Raw genomic sequence first — 20,465 nt, 5'->3', positions numbered from 1 at the left:
TGGTTATATAGAGGTTATAATTACATGGAAACATTGCTGGGAGGTCATTTTTTTCTGGAGAATGCTGTAGGACTAAATAGGGAAAAAAACCCAATATGCTGTGAGCACTGCAGAGATTAGCAGAAAATCCTTGCTAGAGGATGCTATAGACTCCCCTGAGACTAGGGGGGAAATCTGGAGCAAGAAAGATTTATCCTCAGTGGAAGTGGTCAGGTTAGGGAACATTTAAACAAACTGGACATACGCAGGCCTATGGGACCTCATGGGATGCACCCACAAGTGCTGAGGGGCTGGCCAAAGTCATTGTGAGGCCACTCTCTATAATCTTTGAAAGGTCACGACAATCAGGAGAGATTCCTGAAGACTGGAAGAAAGCAAATGTTCCTTCTTCTTCAGAAAGGGCAAGAAAAAGATTTGGGGGACTTTTGCAAAGACAACCAATGGTATCCCGTGCTGCATTAGACAAAGCATTGCCATCAGGTTGAGGGAGGTGACCCTCCCCCTCTACTCAGTACTGGTGAGGCCACACCTGGGGTGCTGTGTCCAGTTCTGGGCTCCCCAGTACAAGAGAGACATGGACATACTGGAAAGAGTTCAATGAAGGATCATGAAGATGATTAAGAGACTGAGGATCTCTTAAAGAGTGGGAAGCTGAGAGAGCTGGGACTGTTCAGCCTGGAGAAGAGAAGGCTCAGAGAGGATCTCACCATTATGTATAAATACCTGTGGGAGGGTTTAAGGGAGATGGAGCCAAGTTCTTTTCAGTGTTGCCCAGTGACAGGACAAGAGGCAATGGGCACAAGCTGAAATGCAAGAAATTCCATTTAAACACAAGAAAAAACTGCTTTACTGTGAGGGTGGTCAAACGCTGGAGCAGATTGCCCTGAGAAGTAGTGAAGGCTCCATCCTTGGAGACATTCAAGATCAACTGGACATGGTCGTGGGCAACCTGCTCTAGCTGACCCTGCTTTGAGCAGGAGGTTGGACTAGATGATCTCCAGAGGTCCCTGCCAACCTTATCCAGCCTAATCAGTCTGTCATTCCAATGTTACCCAGCTTCAAATTGTTACGATTTTTATCTCTTCATTCAATTGTTGATAGAAGGACTTTTTTAGTGAATGACAGATGAGCTGTTTGCTGGTAAGAAGCATCTGATATACTGGACTTTCTCAGTTCTCAGCCCAAACAGAAAAGTCTGTAGATCTTCACAGGGGTTAAACAATGCAGCTACTACATGTACCTAACAGGACTTGAAAGAATTACCCTGGAATAATGAGAATCTTGTAGGAAAATGACACAGGACAAATGATATCATTATTGTGGTTCATGCTTACAAAAGTATGAACAAACCTTCTGGGAAGACTCTTTTTCAAATTCAGTTTTAGAGAAACCTGTGGAGAGATGGGAAAGGTTTCCCAGCTCGCCTGGGACTTCAGCAAAGCCTGTTCTAATCAATGGCCTTGTGCTCCAGCCTCGGGAGGGAAGGCCAGGCAGGTTGGTTCAGAGCTTGCAAGGAGTGCTTTGGTGCCTTTGACATGTGCTGCAGAAGCAGCAGAAGCAGCAGAAGCAGCTATTCCATGTTAAAAATATATATTGCTTGCACAGCAGCTTGCAGCCTCACACTGAGAGAAGGAGGGCCAATGTCGTGAAGTCCGTGGCAGGCAGAACAGATGCATAATTTCATGCTGAAAGAAATCACCTCCTTATTCGAGCTGCCTCTCTTATCCCTCCCACCACTATTGGTGGCATTTGTCTTTCTGGAAAGTGAGCCTACCACACAGGAAAAAGTAATTTATCTTTTCCTTTTAGGAGATGTTTTTGCTGGCAGAGCTAGACACCTTCTTTGCTTTTAAAAGTTTTCCAAGCACTGTGGTGAAACATTTCTAAATCCCGTCCAGTAAAGCCCATCAAGGCAGTCATTGCTTGGCTGGGAGCACAGGCCCCGCGGGACAGATGTGCTCAGCTTCGTCAGCTGCTTGCACCTCAGCTGGTGCACTGCTGTGTACCCCAACAGCAGGACAACCTGCACCCCGTGGTGCCACGTGTAACTTCATGGAACAGCGATGAGGAGGCTCGGCTGTGGTTCAGCTGAGCAGTAAATGTTTTTTGACAAGGAACAGCAGTGTGAAGTTTAGTCTTCTGTGCTGTGCTGAAGTAATCCAAAATTATGATCTACAGCACCTCCCCACCCACTGCGTTGCTGCTCCTGGGAGCAGACCACCCAATCTGTCTTTCTCAGAGTTATCACAGGCTACTGCAAGGCCAAGTCCACGTGTCGTCCCTATACATTACGAGATGGAGAGCTTTCCAACCCACTACCTTTGCCATCATCAAAGATTGGTTATGGTTAAACTCCATGCAGATAAAGGATTTTTCTATTAATGCTGGGGATAAACAGAAAATCAAGACGGGAGGTGGTGTTTTGCTGTTTTCTGATTGTCAGGATCTGCCCTTCTCCCAGCTGTTGAGCATGCAGAAGAGGGACAACATTTGTCCAGGACATGAACTTAATACCAGAAAGGTGTTAAGTGATGCAGCAGTCCCGCACTGAATAAGCTGGCAGGTGAGATAGAAAGCAGACAGACAGCAGGAAATATTTATTTCCATAAAGAACCTATCCTGGGCTTTTCCCAGCACAAGGGAGAGAGGAGAGCAAGGTTCAGAGGTAGGTGTGAGGCCAGAGGAGGGGGTGACAGCACACAGCCCAAACCCTGACTTGTGTGCTTTTAGCATCATGAAAAGTGTGAAGCAAAAGGCAGAGAAGCACAGGGCGGGGGGGTCACAGGGCAACGCCTGCCCTGAGCTGCTGCCAGGCACCTGAGTTCCAGGGAGGCACCTTCTGCAGAGCAGCTCAGAGTGGGGGGCTTCTGCCCTGACCACAGAGGAAGCCATGGCTGCACCTGGCCATTCGCCATGTCCCTACCTCCCTGCCAGGCACCCAAATAACAAGTGGTGGGTGTGTAGGGGGTGGTGGGGGCTTGCCGTGGCACCACCAGCAGAGGCTGGATGGCCAGGGGCCAGCCGACACACTAGCGTGGGCACTCGCTGGTGCATGCACCACGCGCAGGGTACGGACACGGCAACTGCTTGAAACAACGCAGCACCGGTACATGTGCACAAGGCAGAGCTGCAATGGTACGGAGAAGGAGCAAATGGCTGAGGACCCTCAGGACCTCAGCCCAGAGGGGAGTGGGCCCCCAGCTTGTAAAGCCCTGGTGTTTCAGATGGGTGATGAATAAATGGCCTGTGTTTACCCAGTGTGAAGCTAATTACTTACAAAGATTAAGCTTCACATTTACAGACCGCAGTCTCACAAACCGCTCCTTGAAGTCTCACCTGTTCAAAAAAAGAGCTTCTCTCCAGAGGCAGAGAGGGTTTCTTTTGTGGGGTATCCTACAGCATATTCACAAAGCAACCGTTTTCCATGATGAAAAAATTTCTTCTGTTTTGAACTGAAGTGGATGATGAGAAAGTTAAATCACTGCAATCTATTTCGAAATCCAGGTGTTCGTAGCAAGTTGGTCTTCAACATGAGTCCATCAGCCATGCCTGCATTCAGGCATACGGCTCTCAGGCTTGGTGCTGTGGTGCAGGATGGAGTCACTCATGTACGGACAGCAACCATCCACCTGCCTTTGCTCACTGGTTTTGAAATACAAATGAAATTTCTTCAAGCTGTGTAAATGCCTTAAAAGGAAGAAAACAGAATTAGCACACTTTTCACACTGTGTAGAGACTTCTCCCTCCAGTGTTATACCAAGAGAAAAGGTGCTTTGGGTTGTACCCTAACAGGGTTGGGCAGCACAGAAACACTCTCATAGCCTTTGCAGAGGAGACAGGCAAAGGAGGGAATCAAGCCCTTTCCATGTTAACAGATTTAACTTCCCTGGGCCAGAATTTCCATTTCCAGGGAGAAACGGAGCACTTTGCACAGGGTTTTTGAATTGGAGCAAAACCCAGGAGCGTCACAGCAATTGGGAGTTTCCCGTCTCTCTTACTGGAGAGTTGGGGATTTTCTCTGCCAACAGAAAGCAGAGCAGTCAGCTCCCCCATCCCTAGGGACTTTGGATGATTTGGGGAATGCTGCTGCCCAGGGGCAGCGGGGGAGGATGCTGAGAAGGTCTCTGTGAGACACGGCACGGCACGTACCCTAAAACTTCGTGACAGAGCACAAGACTCTTTAAAGTTCTCCAACCAGAGCTGCAACTTGTTCAAGCATCGAAGCATAATTGCTCCCAGCTCCAAAGTCACGTTGGATGAGGACAGAGCTTTCCACATTACCTTTTCTACAGCTAGAAAAGTGAAAGCCACAAGGTCCATGCCATTGCACAAGAAGGACTTGCTTACGCAGGGGGATTTCCCAGCGAGGAGCGCAGCTTTTGCTGAGCCCAACCCTGCGAGAAGCTCTCTGCGTCACGGGATGCTGTGTGGGCATGTGGCACGGTACAGCAATGGTGGGGGTGGTTGCCTTGGGAATAAAGCCCACGTCAGTCTTTTTTCTGATTAAAATATAAAGAGAACCTAAGTTATTAGAAACTGGTCTGATGTTTACCGCTGACAGGCTGCAAGAGCTCATAAAAGCAAAAGAAAACCAAGCTTGTAGCTTCCTGTGCTCACTAAACAGCCAGAGGAGCAGGGGAACTGCAGGCTTTGTCTGGGTCACTTTTATGGCCCCTCTCACAGGGGTGATCGCTGCACGGCCGTGCAAATGCCTCTGCCCACACAGCTGGGCAATGCAGGAGCAGGAACAAGGGGAGGGCAGCTCCTTCCGCGGCAGCCGCAGCCGAAAGGGTGGGTAAAAATAGAGTGTACAAAACTCAGCTAAAGGGTGTGCAAATCTTTAGCTGAAAGGATGTGCAAAGCTGCTGCCTTTGAGCAGCTACAACCAGCTACTTCCTTTCTTGCTCAGGAAGGCACTGCACAAGTTTCTTTCCAGAGGCACGGTGAAATCTAAGAATCTCCAACGTTGTCTTGTCTTAGCCTGTACCGAGCAACCAGAGCACTTACGTATTTTGCTGTCAACAGTTTTCATCAGAGGATGAAGTGGTGTAGCCACAGTCAGTCCTTGGTATCGCTACCATTGCATGGGGTTAGACTACCGCAAAATTTAATTGAAATACTTTTACTTTTACTTATCACTGTTGAGCTCGCTCTGGATTCAACATCTGACCACACTTGGGAGGAAAGCACTGTGCTCCCCCTGAATTGTACCAGAGTGGTTTTGTAAATCTCAATATGTTTTGCTTGTTATAAACAGGAGTTTGTTTCTGAACTCAGTACCAGTAGGATGGGCTGTTATAACCCAACAAGAAGGTTTCACATAGATGTGTATAAAATGCCTTAGAACTGTGAGGGAGGAACAAGAAAACTTTCATGAACAACCAAGAAATTGAGCCTTGAACTCTGAGTGAGGGTTGAGCATCTTGTGAGCTGCGTCCTTAGTGCCAATGGAGAAAATCAAGGGGGACCCTCATTTGTCTTAATTTTTACAGGAATCAGACCAAATCCAACACTTTTTAACAGTAGCTTTATTTAAATCAGTGCATTAAATAGATGCATATAAAAATAGCTTAATACAACAGTAATTATTACACCATTCAAATTCAAATACAATCTTTAAGCCTGACAGTCAAAGTATGTGTGGCAAAGTCTTATCAGAAGATGCTTTTTTCATCCTATCATGTTACTCCTTATTCTGGTGTTACAGATACTTAAACAGGAAGAATAGAGTGTATCTCAGGATCTATAGTCCTTTTTTTTCCCCCCACTATTTTCAGCAAGAAACAGTAGTGTTAAATAAGGTTATAATACTTTGTTTAATTAAAAACATCACCATTATTTGAATGTTTGAAATGATGTTGTGATAAAAGCTGACTAACTGAGCTATTTGTTGGATCAGCTGGATCAAGCTTCCAGCCGACTTCCCATTCTTCCAGATATACACTGGCTCATTTACAGAAACAAAGACTGGACTGGAAGTGACGACTGGCTCACCAGACTTACTGGCCATTCATCACAGTGTGATGCTTCAACAGAAGACATGCTCCATTCCTTCCCAGCATAAACTGCCATGTAATTGATTTTTCAGTGATTTTTCAAAGATGCCAAAAAGATTTGAGATTGGACGTTGGAGCCCTTTGAAAATTCAAGTTGCATTTACATACAGATGCTTCTCTGAGTCAGAATATGGTGTTCTGCTCTGTGTTTGCATGCATTTCATGTAAGAGTGCAGTAGCGGAAATCAAAATCCCGTTCCATTATTATTCTCTATGCCTTTATTCAAAATCAAGAACAATCAAGATCCTCAGCTAGTGACTTCTCTGGAAAGCCATTAAGCTACAGATACATACACAAACACTGCCTAGGGCTTCAGTCCTACTAGAAGAGAAATCTCACCTTTAGGCAGGTAGACAGATTTTCCCTGGCTTTTTTTCAATTAGCCATAAATTAATTAAACTAACAATAAATAAATTAGCAAAACCAGCAATAAAAAATAGATTAAATCGAATTCTTATGTTGAGGCTGAAATAAAAATATCAGAGTTACCACCCACTTCCCTTCTGAATTGTGTTGCAACTTAAAACCTTTGATTGCACATATTGTTGTTTCAAATTTATTATCACCTGACTTGGTATTTTTCCTGTATGAGACAAATTTTCATAAGATAATTAACTGAACCCCAGAGAAAAGAATGCTATAAATGGTTAGGACTGATAGAGGGGAGGAGAACTGTCTCATAAAAGTCCACATTGTGCTAATAAACATGCCAAGAAAAAGTATGATCATTAGATAATATCATGCCCAGGCATCAGGATTTATTTCCTGCTTTCCAGAGGGGAAAAAAAAAGGTACATGATCTGATATTGGAACACTGCCTCCAAGTGCTTCAAAAACCTATTCAGATCTCAAGGTACGGGACAAAGAGAGTAAATTTTTCCTTGAACCTAAAAAGCATGGCTTTGGCTGCGATGTTTGCCATAACATATACTTGATCAGTGCTGTAAGGCATCACACATTTCTCCCACGGGTATGAGAAGAAGCTGACAGTCAGTTTCAAGGAGATGCATAGTTACTCTCCCCCAAACTGGAAGGCACAATACGTGCCTCAGCTTCTCCCAACTATAGAGCAGTATTAGCTGTAGTGTGGTTGTTTATGTAGATAATAGTAAAGGGGGACCAGAGGGACAAACCTGGAGACCACAGCCTTGTATGGGCACATGCAGAGACACGCCATGGTCCCAAGAGCATATGATACCATCCAAACCTACCAAACAAAAGCAGTCTCAGGTCCCTCCCTTGGAGCACTCACATAAGGAAAGAGATAAAAGCTTGGTTCTTCACCTTCCATAACCAGAGGCTTTCCTGGAAGGAAGAGACATCAGGAGAAAGCTGGCAGACTCCCACAAGAAGACACGTTGTCGTGATGTGCAATGGGGTGTCCAATAAAATGTTATAATGCATTACACAAAATTATGTCCCCAATAACTTAAACTCCTGCCAATTTGCAAAGCCCATGTTGACCGAATAGGCAAAACACAAACTGACAGGGGAACGAGTTTCTGAAGCACTATTATAGACATTAAAAAGCACAGGGCTGAAAAGAAAGTCCTGAGCTAACCAAGTTACCTGCCAATTTCCCCTGACTCTTAAGTACATGAAATATCTACATGAACATAAACTGCTGTCAGGAGCTCATGCTGGAACAGCATGACGGAGTATTTCTAAGGGCCTTCTCCTTGACACAGACCCAGACTTTAATCACAGAGCTTGGGTAAAGAGTAAATGAGCTGTGTAATCCGGAAAATTAAACCTCCTCATATACAGACAGTGTCCAGCTATGCCAGCTAGACTAGCAAGTATTTGACAGTAAATTGTTTATAGGCTACCTCTGCCAGGGGAACAATTTAAGTAGTATCAAAATAGGGGTTTTCCTGTCATGCTTCCCATTCCCAGACTTCTTTGTAAAGTCTGCAAACAGAGATGCCAACATACCCCATTCTGACCTATATAGCAAACAATTGTACTTGTGTTCCTGCTGCGTTATCACCAAAATGAATCATTGTCATGTCTCCTCAATGGCCTGGCAAGACCAAGAGTTTTCTGCTGGGAAGTGTCAGCTGAATCCCGCACCTACTGCTTTCATGACACCAACTGCATATTTTGTGTTTATCACAGAAAAGAAAAACACCCAGCAGAAAAAGGCTCGGCTTTAAATTTTGCTCTTTGCCAGGACAAACATGGGAGTAAGTGAAGCACAAGTCTGAAAGCTCTAGCTTATTAAACTGTAGGGAAGGGAAAAAAAAAAATCCATTCATCAATCTTTTTTAAAAAACATAATAAAGATGCTAGATAAAAATGTGTGCCCCCCCCCCAACATAAATTGCACAAATCTGCGGAATAGAAATGGCCATGCTATAACATCATTGTCCACTCCTTCTCTATCTGAGAATTTTAGTGTTGTGTCCTGCTGTTATTGGAGTCATGAGGAAAAAAACTTGCTGGGAATGGCGCATGGGGGTGACACACTGTTCTTTGCCTTCCCAGGATTTGCAAGTCCCTGGGTCAGCTTGGCAATGAAAGGTCCCCACTGAATCAAGAAAGATTAACTCCAGGGGAAGGCATCCCCACCAGGAGTGAGCAGCTGGCAGTAGTTAATATTTATAGTCTTCTCTGCAATGGTGGGTGGGGTCTAAAAAAGTGTAGATTTGGACTAGGTGTCTTTGAATCAAGCCTGCATTAACCTATGTGATCTGAAGCTTCTCTCTTACCAGCATTTGGAGCATAAAATCCTATCACTTATGCCTAACTGCCACATACTTGTAACCCTATACATGTGGGATAAAATTAAATCAAGACAAACTGAGATGCTGATATTCCCCCTTTATAATTCACAAGGATAAAAGGCAAGTTTTTTGCCAGGGCAGGGTTCAGGAACTTTAGATATCCTGCTAGAAAAAAATTTTCTCCCCATTAAGAGATATCTTTCAGAATTTGTCAGACATCCAAAACATGATTTCTGCTCTCTTCATTAGAAACCATGTTTCGTAAGTGACAGAGACATACTCTTCACAGACCACCATTTACTTAAACAAATTATTAATCATAAAGCCATGTTGGAATGCAAGAAATGCTACATCTCCAACCATGATGCAACAGCAGTTGGTTTGACCTTTGTTTTGTTTGGAAAATCCCCAAAGTTAAAAACCTCTGTTGGGTGAATTGAAGCTGGCTGACAATCAGGTTGGCTTTCTCAGGGTTTTGTTTTCTTGCTTTTTTTGGTGAGCTCTTTAAACACAGTTCCCTGGACACTGAGAGGTTCAGAGATCAACAGTTCAAAACGTTTGCTCTACGAAATGCATCCTCGTTTCAGTATGCAACAAACCTCTACCCACATCTGAAGAAAGCAAGCACCAGATATTTTATTCTTTATCTCATCAAAGACTTCAACAGCACGATGGAATAGCAACTTACTGAACAAATACAGAGGAGATCTTTTACTTTATCTACTAGAAGAAATATAAAATTAATTGCTGCAACACATTTCAAAGATTGAAAATATTGTCTACAGTAAAAAGGGGAACTAAAATCATACAGCTTCACTGGGAGAAGTGTGAAAGTCTGTTGCTATCTGTAAGCATTTGCATTTTTAGGATAACTGAAAATTATAATATTCCACACTCCTAAGCCAACTGCAATACAAGCCCTCTTAAACAGGGATTTTAGTGCAGAACTGTAACAGCTAAGGTCTTTAGTGTCTCAGCAAAATGGATTATGCTCATTTCAAATGAGACCTTACTTTGCAAGCTCAGATATCAAGCAATTATAGCAAACCCTCTTTTGATAGATGTCCAAAGATAATTTTCAAAAGGAAGAAGTATGAATCACCTAGAGAGCCACAGAACAATTCTCTATATTGTATTTTTGGAGTCACAAAATCTCTGAACTTCATTTCACAATGGAGTCAGTAATGCTTCTTTTTTATTTACTGCAGTGGCTAAATACTCACCCTCCCATGTACTGGATATTACAATTTCCACTCAGTATGCTCTCCCAAATCCCATCCTTTTATAAAATGTACTGCACCACTGGGAAGACTATAGAACATTAAGGGAGGAAAACTGGTTCAAAGAGACAAGGCAGTGTTCCTTGTTATTGCTGGATTGTTACATATATTACTTTCCACTATATAATGATTTTTGCCAATTAATATAATAGTTATTACCATTTATCTAATTACTTGAAATATGGAGCCTTTATGCATTCTCTCGGTTCTTTCTCTCATCCTGAAAATCTCTAACAATAGCTCCTAGAGCAGGATTTTAGAAAACCAAACTTAAGATGTAAATATTCAGAAAGAATTTAAATATTGCTTTTCAACCTAACAATCCAACTTCTAACATATGTAACTTTTCTCTGCAGGAAAGCAGAGTTTTGCCGTTGTCCAACACAAGAAAAAGCAATACAGAATTACAGGAATTGTTCTGTCCCGTGAAGTCAGCAACACAAATGGCAGGCTATGCCTTAGTAATTTGTGGGGCTTTTACCTCCCCCATCGGGCTGCAAGGATAATACCTAGAAGACATATTCTGGGAGCTGTTCCATGCAAGATTCCTGTACAGGGCTGCACTGTTTACATTGACTACAAATCCGTACGCACAAGAGAGCTCAGCATGGGAACAAAAAACCTATCTCTGAAGTCTTTCTGTGAAACAAATTGAATATAGCTTTCTCCATAACAACAGGGGAAAACAGAAATAATTTTGAAGGGTAAAGCGTCTCAAAAAATTGGCAGGGAACTTCTGCTTTCTAATACTACAGTGTCAAAACAAGTCTCTTAAATGAACAGACTTCCTAAAAATACATGCTCAGTATAGATGAGGCCCATCACGTCCAGCTAATTGATCCCTCTATGAGTCACAGAAAAGGCAGTATGGAGACTCAATCTACACAAGAAATTAAGCAGTCAAAAAAAGTTACATTGCAATGTGAGAGACACATTTTAAAAATTACCTGTTTCTTGAATGCAGCTGTATTCACTATTGCTCCACAAAATACCATGGGCCAAATGAAATACTATTTTTTATGATCAGATCAGATGAAATGTGATGAAGAGACAATGAGGAGGGGGAAAAGAAGCAGGAAGGTCCTGCAAAAGAAAGCAAAACAACCCTCTACTTAAAGAAAGTAAGAGAAACAGGTCTGCAAAAGCAGTGGATCAAGACTTTCAACTAAGGATTTATGGAGGAAGAGATTTTATCTCCAGGCACAGGTTAGCCTTGTATAAATCCTACCTCTTGTTTTAAACAAACTGACCCCAAATTACCCATGACATTTAGAAGAATTTTGTACTAGAAGAGAAACTTGGTGGTAACTTTGCGGTAAGCAAGACAAAGCATTTGGAAGAGAGAGCTTTCCAGTGAACAGGATGACTTTGCTTTGAAAAAACTTCCTAATTGTTGATCCATCAGATCTCCAAAGCAGCCCAGACTGGAAATCCTAATCTTGCTTGAGTTGAACTTGGTACGGACTGTTAACTACTTTGTTGGCAAAATTATTTAAATAAAGGTTCTTTGTCTGTCTTTCCTTTTTCCAAAGGCACAAAATTATGTCAAGTAAAAACACATCCAGTAACGCGCAGAAAGTATGAACGAAATTGAACTTTAACAAGCTCTGATGGGCAGCAGAGTCCTGTTCCACACCTGCACGAGTGTCTCTACATGGTGTTACGTACTTCTCTGCAGATGCACCAGCACAGCTGAGGCTAGCTCAGATGTTTCCATGATGCTCCGACTGCAGCAGCACAAACATATTTTCTGCTGCTTTTCTGCGATGCCAATCTGGTACTCACAACCTCATTTTCCTGCAGATCCTTTCAGAGATTAATTTTTAGACAGGATTTGAATGTCATGGGGACTTATAAGGTGGATAAAAGCAGTGGCCATATCAAGGCTTTCAGCTAGGAACAGTAAGGGAGGCAACTATAACCCACAGTTAAGGGAGACAGTGGTGGACATGGATTGAGAGCAAAGGATATAGGGCGACAGAAACAAGAAGGACCTGAAGAACAATAAAAAAGGATGAACAGGTACTCACCTGAAATGTACAGATACAAACATGTGGCAGCCTGGGGAACAACCAGGAGAAACTAGGGCTCCTCGTGTTGTTACTACAGCACTGTTGCAATAACAGATAAAGGTGAGAGAGCTCACATGGGGTGGGAGCACTGTGATGGATGGATACAAGCTCCTCAGGAACAACAGGGAAGGAAGAAGGGAAGACTGGGGGGACTCTTCACATGAAGGAACAGCTTGAACATTTGTGATGGATGGCAGTCTGATTGAGAGTGTGGGTCAGGATCAGAAAAGAAGCCAGTAAGAGTGAGAAGGACGTGACCATGTATTACAGACCAGTCCATCAGGGTGATGACAGTCCAGCACTGGAACAGGTTGATCCGGAGAGCCTGTGCAGTCTCCACCCTTGGAGATTTTCAAGGTCCGACTAGATAAAGCCCTGAGGAACCTGGTCTAATCTCACAGCTGATCTCGCTTGAGGAAGAAGCTGGGCAAGGTCCAGAAGTCTTTCCCAAACACAATTATACTGTGATCCAAAGTCTAAATGACAGAATCCCAGGCAGGAACTGTAGTTTTGGAATTGAGGCAGAGGAATAGAGCATCTGCTACCAGCCAAGAAGTCTCAGTCTTGTGACTGTCTTAGCCATGAACATCACACAGAGATGCTCACCCAGCAGCCAACTGCAGATCAAGGCTGCAGATTCCCAGGAAGCTACAGAGGCACAACAGAGCAGTGGCAGTCGCAGCAGAACCCACTCGTGCAGCTCTTGTGAGCACCAAACATGCCGGGGCGGGGGGGAATCCCTGGCAACAAATGTTAACTTGCAGTTATTGTCCCAAAGAGCATTTTCTCAGGACCAGGAACTTTTAAATGTTTTACATGTTTAAATGTAACCAGTTAAGAGCCAGGGAATGTGAGACTGCATTAAAAACTAAGTATTTCCATCGAGGGGAAGGGGCGGAGGGGCAAAAATGTGTTTAATTCACTGATATTTCTTACATGTGGCCTTCCTACCAGTCCTACCCTACAATATAGCATATCAGTGCCAAGTTTGAGAAGTAACTAAAACTTACTGCCTCACTTTCATTGAAACATTGTTTACGTTTTTCAACCGTATGAACCAGCTCTCAAATCCAGACCTTCACCATAGTCATTTCTTGATAAATACCCAACCCTTGTTCTTACTGACAGAACCATATTGATTGTTTCTAACCATCTTCAATATGATAACTCTGTTGCCCTCAGGAAATTATAATCACATCATCTCTCTTGGTTTGCTAAATACAGTCCCTCAAAACTTGGTCCTCCTCTTCTCTGTCTGGTTCTCTTCCCAGAGGTGGCTTCACTTCCACCAGTGTCACACAGCTCTTCTCCCAGACACAGCTCATGCTCTAGGGAAGCTTACGGTCGGCTCTCCATCCCCAGCTAGCAGCCTCCTCTATGAAAGCTGCCCATCGGGCTTATTTATATCATCAGTGATAGCTGCTCCTCAAACTCTCCAGGCTTCACTCACTCAGGAGCTGGTCTCTACCTCCCTGGACTTGCAGACATCTGAAACAATCACCGCTGCATTTCCATTGCTGTAACAGTGCTTTTGGCTTCTTTCTTTTCTTTTCAGAAATTGGCCTGCAGCCATGACAAGGGTTCAGAACTATTCCCAAAAGGGACAGGCAGTCTAAACAGAAAAATGACACTGAAAGGCGCTGCATGTAAGGTAACCATGTTCTGCCCTGCCTTTTAAGGAATACTAAGCAACTTGAACGCCTATACGCATTTACAAATGAAGCACGTGCTTCAGTGCAGCTCAATTGTATAACAGAAATACAAAGTTTCTTGGTATTTGACTACATGTGTCCTGTATCTATGTGTCAAAATTTTTATAAAAGCTTTCCTACCTATGTCAGAGTGAACCACTGTGAATAATAATGCAAGTGGGTATACACTGGCACAGTTCTGCTTCTGTCCCTGATAACCCATTTTCTTATTACTGCACTGCAGTATTACCCATTTTGTTTAGCTGGAAAAAAGAAAACTCACAAGTACTCGAGTACTGCGATTATCTTCAAAAAGCTTCAAAGTCTATTGCTGGGGAAACAGCAGAAAATGTTATCTCTAGGTTCTGTAAAGATTAAGGTAGCAACAGGCTCCTTACAGCATCTGTGCCAAGCCTGCTATCAAAGGTTTTGGGTTAGCGCCAATAACAAGTTACAATAAACTTCATACCAGTCTCCAAAAACAAGTTCACACGCTAGCACCAGGATTTAGGCAGAAAACTAAGTTTGAAATTCAAGGCTCAGTCTTCAAGAAGTTAATACAAGAATTAGTTCCTGTGACCAAGATAATGACTACATGAGTCATTATTCAAGAAAACATTTATGAATCAGAAATGGATGCATATGAATATTATTTTAAATTCCAAATAAACAAATATAGAATTGATCTCAAGGTCTAACTCTTGAGTTTTGCCAACTGCTGGAAAGTACTTTTCCTTGCCCAGTTTTTACAAGTATTTTGGAAGTATGCATTACTGTCCACAGTATTTCCACCAAATAATCTCTCAGGGAAAAGAGAAAACACACTTTTAAACTGTTGAGACTACACCATTAGAAAGCAAGCCTACACAAAATCATATACCACTGCAACATTAAAGAATCTAAAAATACTGAAAATGAAACAGTAATCATAAACATCAACATTGCATCTGTATGATAATCTCTGAGTTACAGTAATTTCTTATACAGAATTTCTGTTAATACAGACAACAGTCTGTAAAGTTGTTATCACCTTTGCCATTTAGTTCTAATACATGAGTGGCTCTCAAACTGGACAGGTAAAATACTCACAAAAGTTCTTGGAAGGAAAAAAAAAAAAAAATATCTATCTGACATTTGCCTGCTCTCCATTTCCCTTTCTAATTTCCTTCCTTCCCCCTGCTCTCCCCCTTCCTCTGAAAACGCTCTCTTTTGTGGCAGATGGACAGAGAACTCAATGCTTTAAGTCAATCTTAAGCATTGACTCCCACTGAGAAGCAGTGACTCCCACTTGCCCCGCTGATCTGGAAGGGGGACAGTCACCATTCTGCTCAATATCTGAAAAACAAGACTGGGAACAGGACTCCAGCACAATATACGATTCTCTATGGATCTCTGCAATGGGCAGATCCCTTTGCAAAGGCTAGTGAGAGGAAGGCTTTGGTGTCACCTAGCACGCAGCAACTTTGAGAAGAGTGATGAGGCAAGAAGGGCATGCAAAAGCCCCTGCCTGAACCTGAAATACAGGTCTAAAGTGAAGTTGAACGCAAAATGAGAGACATGAGTGTATATACCAGTGTGGGTGGGAACCAGTTCTATAGGTACAGAAAACAAGAGAGTTGACTGAAGAAATTTGAAATCATGTGGTAAATACAAGAGCAAAACCACTTTTCCAACAAAAAACAGTTGTGCTATCCTTGGAGAGCAATGCTTTACAACACTGCAAACCCTACCATCTAATTCCATTCTCTTTATCTTTGCACTAGCTATGTGAATGGAAAACAACTGCAAAAATAGACACACACACACTTTGGTTTTACTGGCTTCCAGAACATGACTGGATTGGAAACAATGGTTTGAACACATTCATCTTCTTTCAAACTGTGGTTTCACTGAAAGGTGGTTGTTTCTTGAGCTTTTACTTAGCATATCATTTGTATGTTAGCCAACAGAATTCCCAAAGGCTTTTTCCCACACTGCTCCTGTCAGTATGTCTGTCTTTTTTTTTTTTTAAAGAGTGACCAACTGAAGGCTACTTCCAAAATGTATCTGTAAAACTTGCATGTGAATGCTTTTCCTTCATAAAACAGATGACAAAGTGAAGGGTAAGGAGTAGAAAAATGTACAGAAAGAAAGTAAACCTGTACAAGAAGCATCACAATGGAAAACAGAGGTCATTTGCCTCTCGATTGCACCATAATAGAAATATTAAAAGTAATGTTCTTCGGACTGTGTGTCATATTAAATTCCTAAAACAGAATATCAGCTACTGTGTTTCTATGCTGAAAGTCACTTTCCCACTGCTTTTTGTAGACTGTTTGCATTATTTAACTTTAAAGAGTCCAAGAGGCTTCTGATTGTTTCACTTCCTATGCCTTTCATCCTATTCTTCATCTTGCTGGGATTACTTTTTCCAAATGGTATCAGTAGGGCTGCCAGTCCCCAAGGCTCTTTATTGATCATTTGCTGAGTTTTATCTTCCTTCTGTAAAATCCAGGCACTTTCTCTGGCCATAGCTACAAATTTCTCCAGCTGTGGCTGATTAACATTCTTGCTGATATTAAGGTCTTGTTCAAAGGGATTCCAGATATAAAGAGGAGACGACTCAGGTTTATTTACTTCCTTTCCCTGCAGACAGCGCAAAGAAAAAGCCAAAGTTGCATATGTGTATTATAGGCTAGGCAAATAACAAATCACTTGAGTTATTACATTAGCATTAAAAGTATTTTGACCTAGTAGAGAACTTTTTGCAAAAAAACCCAGTCATCGTTAATCAAGTTAATTTTCTGGTCAACTGACTGTATGACTCCTGTTCTCTGAATCCTCTTAGTGGTGGTTTTCCTTTCCACATTCAGCTTAGATTTCCTTCAAGGCAAAGAACACACAACTACAGCTTAGCCTCTTTTTGGCCGTGCACTCATTTGCTTTTCCACAAACCTCAGACCTCACTCATTGCAACCTCCTACTCCTGTCTCCATTTGCGTATGGACAGCATGAGTGCATCATATTAACCTGCATAGCCCAGTTTGATAAACTACTACAAGCACTTAAACTGTTCAAACCATTCCTCTCACAGTGCTCATTAAGAGCCGGTATAACAAAACAAGATTACTGCCTTGGCTGAAAATCCTCCCAGTTCAGTCTTCTAAGTACAGAAGTATTCAGGTCATGGTCCACTTCTGGGTACTTGGTATAGTTGTTGATTTTGTAGTTCGCTATTTAAGTGCGCTTCCATCTCAGTGCTTATCAGTGCTACCTGGCTGTCCTGTTCTGCTCTGTATTACAGAACCTCTTCAAGCCTTCCACTGCAAGCTCTAGCAGGAGCCTACCAGCTGATGCTAGTCCAGAAAGTGTCCGTGTACATGCTACATACTCTTGCCCCAGGGCCAAGAGGACTGACTACTTAAACAGAAAAACATGAGCAGCACAGACATTTCCCCTGACTAGCTCAGGCTCCAATATATGTATGTTTTTCCTTGCTTTTTAAAGTTTAATGGCAAACAAAAGTTTTCCTGCTTTATGAATCAGTTTCTAGGATCAACCTGCAGTGGCAAAAAGAGCTCTTATGCCAGTAATCCATCATGAGCAGCAGGAAACAGAACACAAACAAGTGTCCACACAGCAACATGGCACTGAAATCCACCATCCTGTAAGCAGCCCAGCAGGAACAGTTGCAAGTTAAGGTAGTTACATTCATATACATTTCTATTATACTTGCATACACACACATAGCAATAAATAGCATGACTTAAACATATAAAGTAAACCAAAGTGACAGCACAGAATGATCATGGTATCTGTCATGCTTACTGAGTTGTAAGTATGCTTACTGTAGGCTGATACAAACTGCAGCATAAAACCCAACTGTGAAAAACAAGTTTCAGAACTCAGTTTAAGTTTTAATGCAGACACTATTTGGGTCTGGACTCCCAACTTTAAATGCAAAGCCTGTTGGCGTCCAGGGTTTGTCATAGACTTCTGTTATGACATACATCATGACATTTTAAAAGTTTTCCTCTCACAGAAGCAAAACAGCTTCTACTTTTTAGAACTACCACTTTTATTATAGGATTTTCAAGAAAAATCATACAGGCTTAGTATCAGAGTTTGTGCTTTCCAACATATCCAAGTAATGACACTGTAAATGTTCTTAATGGTGCTGTAAGTGATGAGGCTCTGCGAGGAAAACTCTTTTACTTCACAGAAAGGACTCAGTTTCTGGATATAACCAATTTAAATGTGCTTTGTATATACAACTAAAAATGACAGAAATTGTTGCTTAGCACATGTAGTTTGTCAAACAGCAGACAGAGAAATTCAATTGATAATGATGAGAGATTAAAATTCACTTACCTTTCGAAGATTTAAGGAATTCTTTCTGAAATCAAAGTTTCCAAAATATTCAAAAAAGTCACCCAACAATACATCTAAGGGAAAGAAAAACAACAACCATTAGTTACATTAAGGAAACATTTATTTTCAATATGCTCATAAAAATAAAAACAAAAGTTGATCAAGATTTACCTACCAAGTGTTTCTGTATTTTTTGTAGGTTTAATCTTGCTTAAATCACTAACAAATGAGCAATCATATCCTCCAATTATATGCTTGTCTTTTACATCTGAAATAAAATCACAGGCATATTTTGAAGTGATAAACAATAAAATACCATTGTATCTAATAAAATTCAGATAACAGACATGACTGAATTCAATGAATGCTATCATATTAAGTAAATCAAATCAGGAGTTCACAAGTGAACTTTCAGGTTAAGATTCAACTTAACTGGTTAAAGATTCAACCAAAAAAATCTATGGACAGGCAAAGGAAAAGAAGCATGAGTAAGTGGCATATTTTCAAAAGCCTACAGGAATAAGGTATACAACATCTTTGTATCTCTGAAGTTACTTCTTTTAAGTAACAAACCCGATACCTCTGCATACAGAGCTTTATTATACACTAAACAGCATAAATGTCTGACGTTAATACTTATAAGTGGGTTTCAAAAAAATCAGAACCAAAGCGCCTACCATCTTTTTCTGGAAAACTTAAAAAGACTCAGGAGTATTCTTGTAAAATTTCAGGACAGGTGTTTTGTTTTATGTATAAAAGTTGTACAGAATTCTGCTGGAAGCGTTTAAACTGATTTTAAAGCAACTGAACACAGACCTTTTTCTTCACTCAAAGCACTCAAAGTTTCCAAGGAAGCATGTCAATAAGCAGAAGGCGTGAGTGACGAATCAAAAACTTGGGGTGTCATTCTTTACGCTTTCATAAGATTTACTGAAGATAATACACCCTGAAAGCTATGTATGAAATAGCCAGCACAGCTTGTTTGTGAAGATGTAAGAATTATTTGCAGCTGGCCTCAACAGTCTCAGGGACATTACAGATTGTGAGGAAAAAAATATAGCCTTTCTTTTAAACATTTGGTATCTATAAAACAATACACATCATATCAATCTGCACAAAATCCTCAACAAATGCAGAGGCATTTGAGACCCTACAAGTCTTCTAAAAAACAAAATACAAAATAAACAAAAAACCGCCAGCATCGGAGCATTCGGCAAATAAATTACTTTTAATGATCTGAAGCATACAACAAGCCTAACCCCTCTAAATAGAATTTAGTATTGTATTGAAAATGGATTTATTTCACGTTTAAAAATGCATTATTTTCACCAAAAAAATACAAGTAAAACTTGTATATTCCCTCAAACTTATGGCATATATAATTTGCATTAGTATTTGAAAGCATAAAGAAATTGCTTGGGTTTATTCATCACTTTAGAGAAAACAAATATGAAAATCACTTCAATAGACACACAAACAGCTGTCCTTACCCGCCAGTTCTTTAAGTTGGTCTAGCGTTGGAATGATAGGTGGTGACCTCTTTTGTAGAAAAAACATGACCATCATGGTCAGAGAGAAGTTCGTAATCCAGGTGCCAGGAACGCTATTTGTAAGTCCGTGAACACGGGCCCAACATCGTACACTGAATACTAGCGCTCTTACCCGGGAATCAAGACAGCCATAGATATACAAGAGTTCTGAACTTTTTGTAGCAATGCTGAAGAAGAAAGGAAAAGTGAAAGACATGCAAATAGTGAGAGAATTGTGAAGTACCAGGTGCAGTGTTCACTGTTGAGCCCTAGACCATCAGTTGTAAGGGAAGAGGGTATCCATAAAAAAACATTTAACTATTATGCATTTATAAAAAACAGAAGAGAATGTCTGAAATTGTCCAGGATGAAATACCTGGTAGTTTTCCATTGTAAGAAAGACACAGTTATAGGTAAATAATAATACTGCATTTGCATTGTATCCTGTTTCCTTGTCCCACATCACAGTGGGAAGAAAAAAAAACAAACCCCAAACAAAACCAAAAAATCACCGTCAAGTACTCAGGAGTGAAACTATGCAGAATCAAGGCAAAAAACATAGTTTAGCCACAATTTCCTTTAAGGTACATTAGATAATGTCTCTATCCTAATATATAATAAAATACAACTAGAACTTCTTTTACAACTTTAATCTAAAAAGTAATAAAATAATGCACTGAGAAATACAGGAAGTGTAGAGGCACAATGAAATCTGCAAAACAGGCAAGTTTGGTAATTTTCAAATGACTAATGTTTGGTC

The 20,465-nt window shown here is 41.3% G+C and overlaps 1 protein-coding gene across 1 annotated transcript in view; it reads right to left on the bottom strand.

The window, feature by feature from the left end:
- Window positions 1–15,836: 15,836 nt before the first annotated feature.
- Window positions 15,837–20,465, bottom strand: part of MTPAP (mitochondrial poly(A) polymerase) — a gene marked incomplete at its 5' end in the record, with an annotated part of 13,078 nt that continues 8,449 nt past the window's right edge. The window contains 4 exons of the mRNA XM_009710372.1: window positions 15,837–16,451; window positions 18,177–18,250; window positions 18,352–18,444; window positions 19,667–19,893. Coding sequence (XP_009708674.1) covers window positions 16,113–16,451; window positions 18,177–18,250; window positions 18,352–18,444; window positions 19,667–19,893 — 733 coding nt within the window. The remainder of the gene's footprint in view (window positions 16,452–18,176; window positions 18,251–18,351; window positions 18,445–19,666; window positions 19,894–20,465) is intronic.

This window comes from Cariama cristata, unplaced genomic scaffold, assembly GCF_000690535.1.
Source record: "Cariama cristata isolate BGI_N322 unplaced genomic scaffold, ASM69053v1 scaffold14681, whole genome shotgun sequence".
Taxonomy (NCBI): Eukaryota; Metazoa; Chordata; class Aves; order Cariamiformes; family Cariamidae; genus Cariama; species Cariama cristata.
Note: the sequence above shows the minus strand (reverse complement) of the source record. Positions and strands in the feature narration are given on the sequence as shown.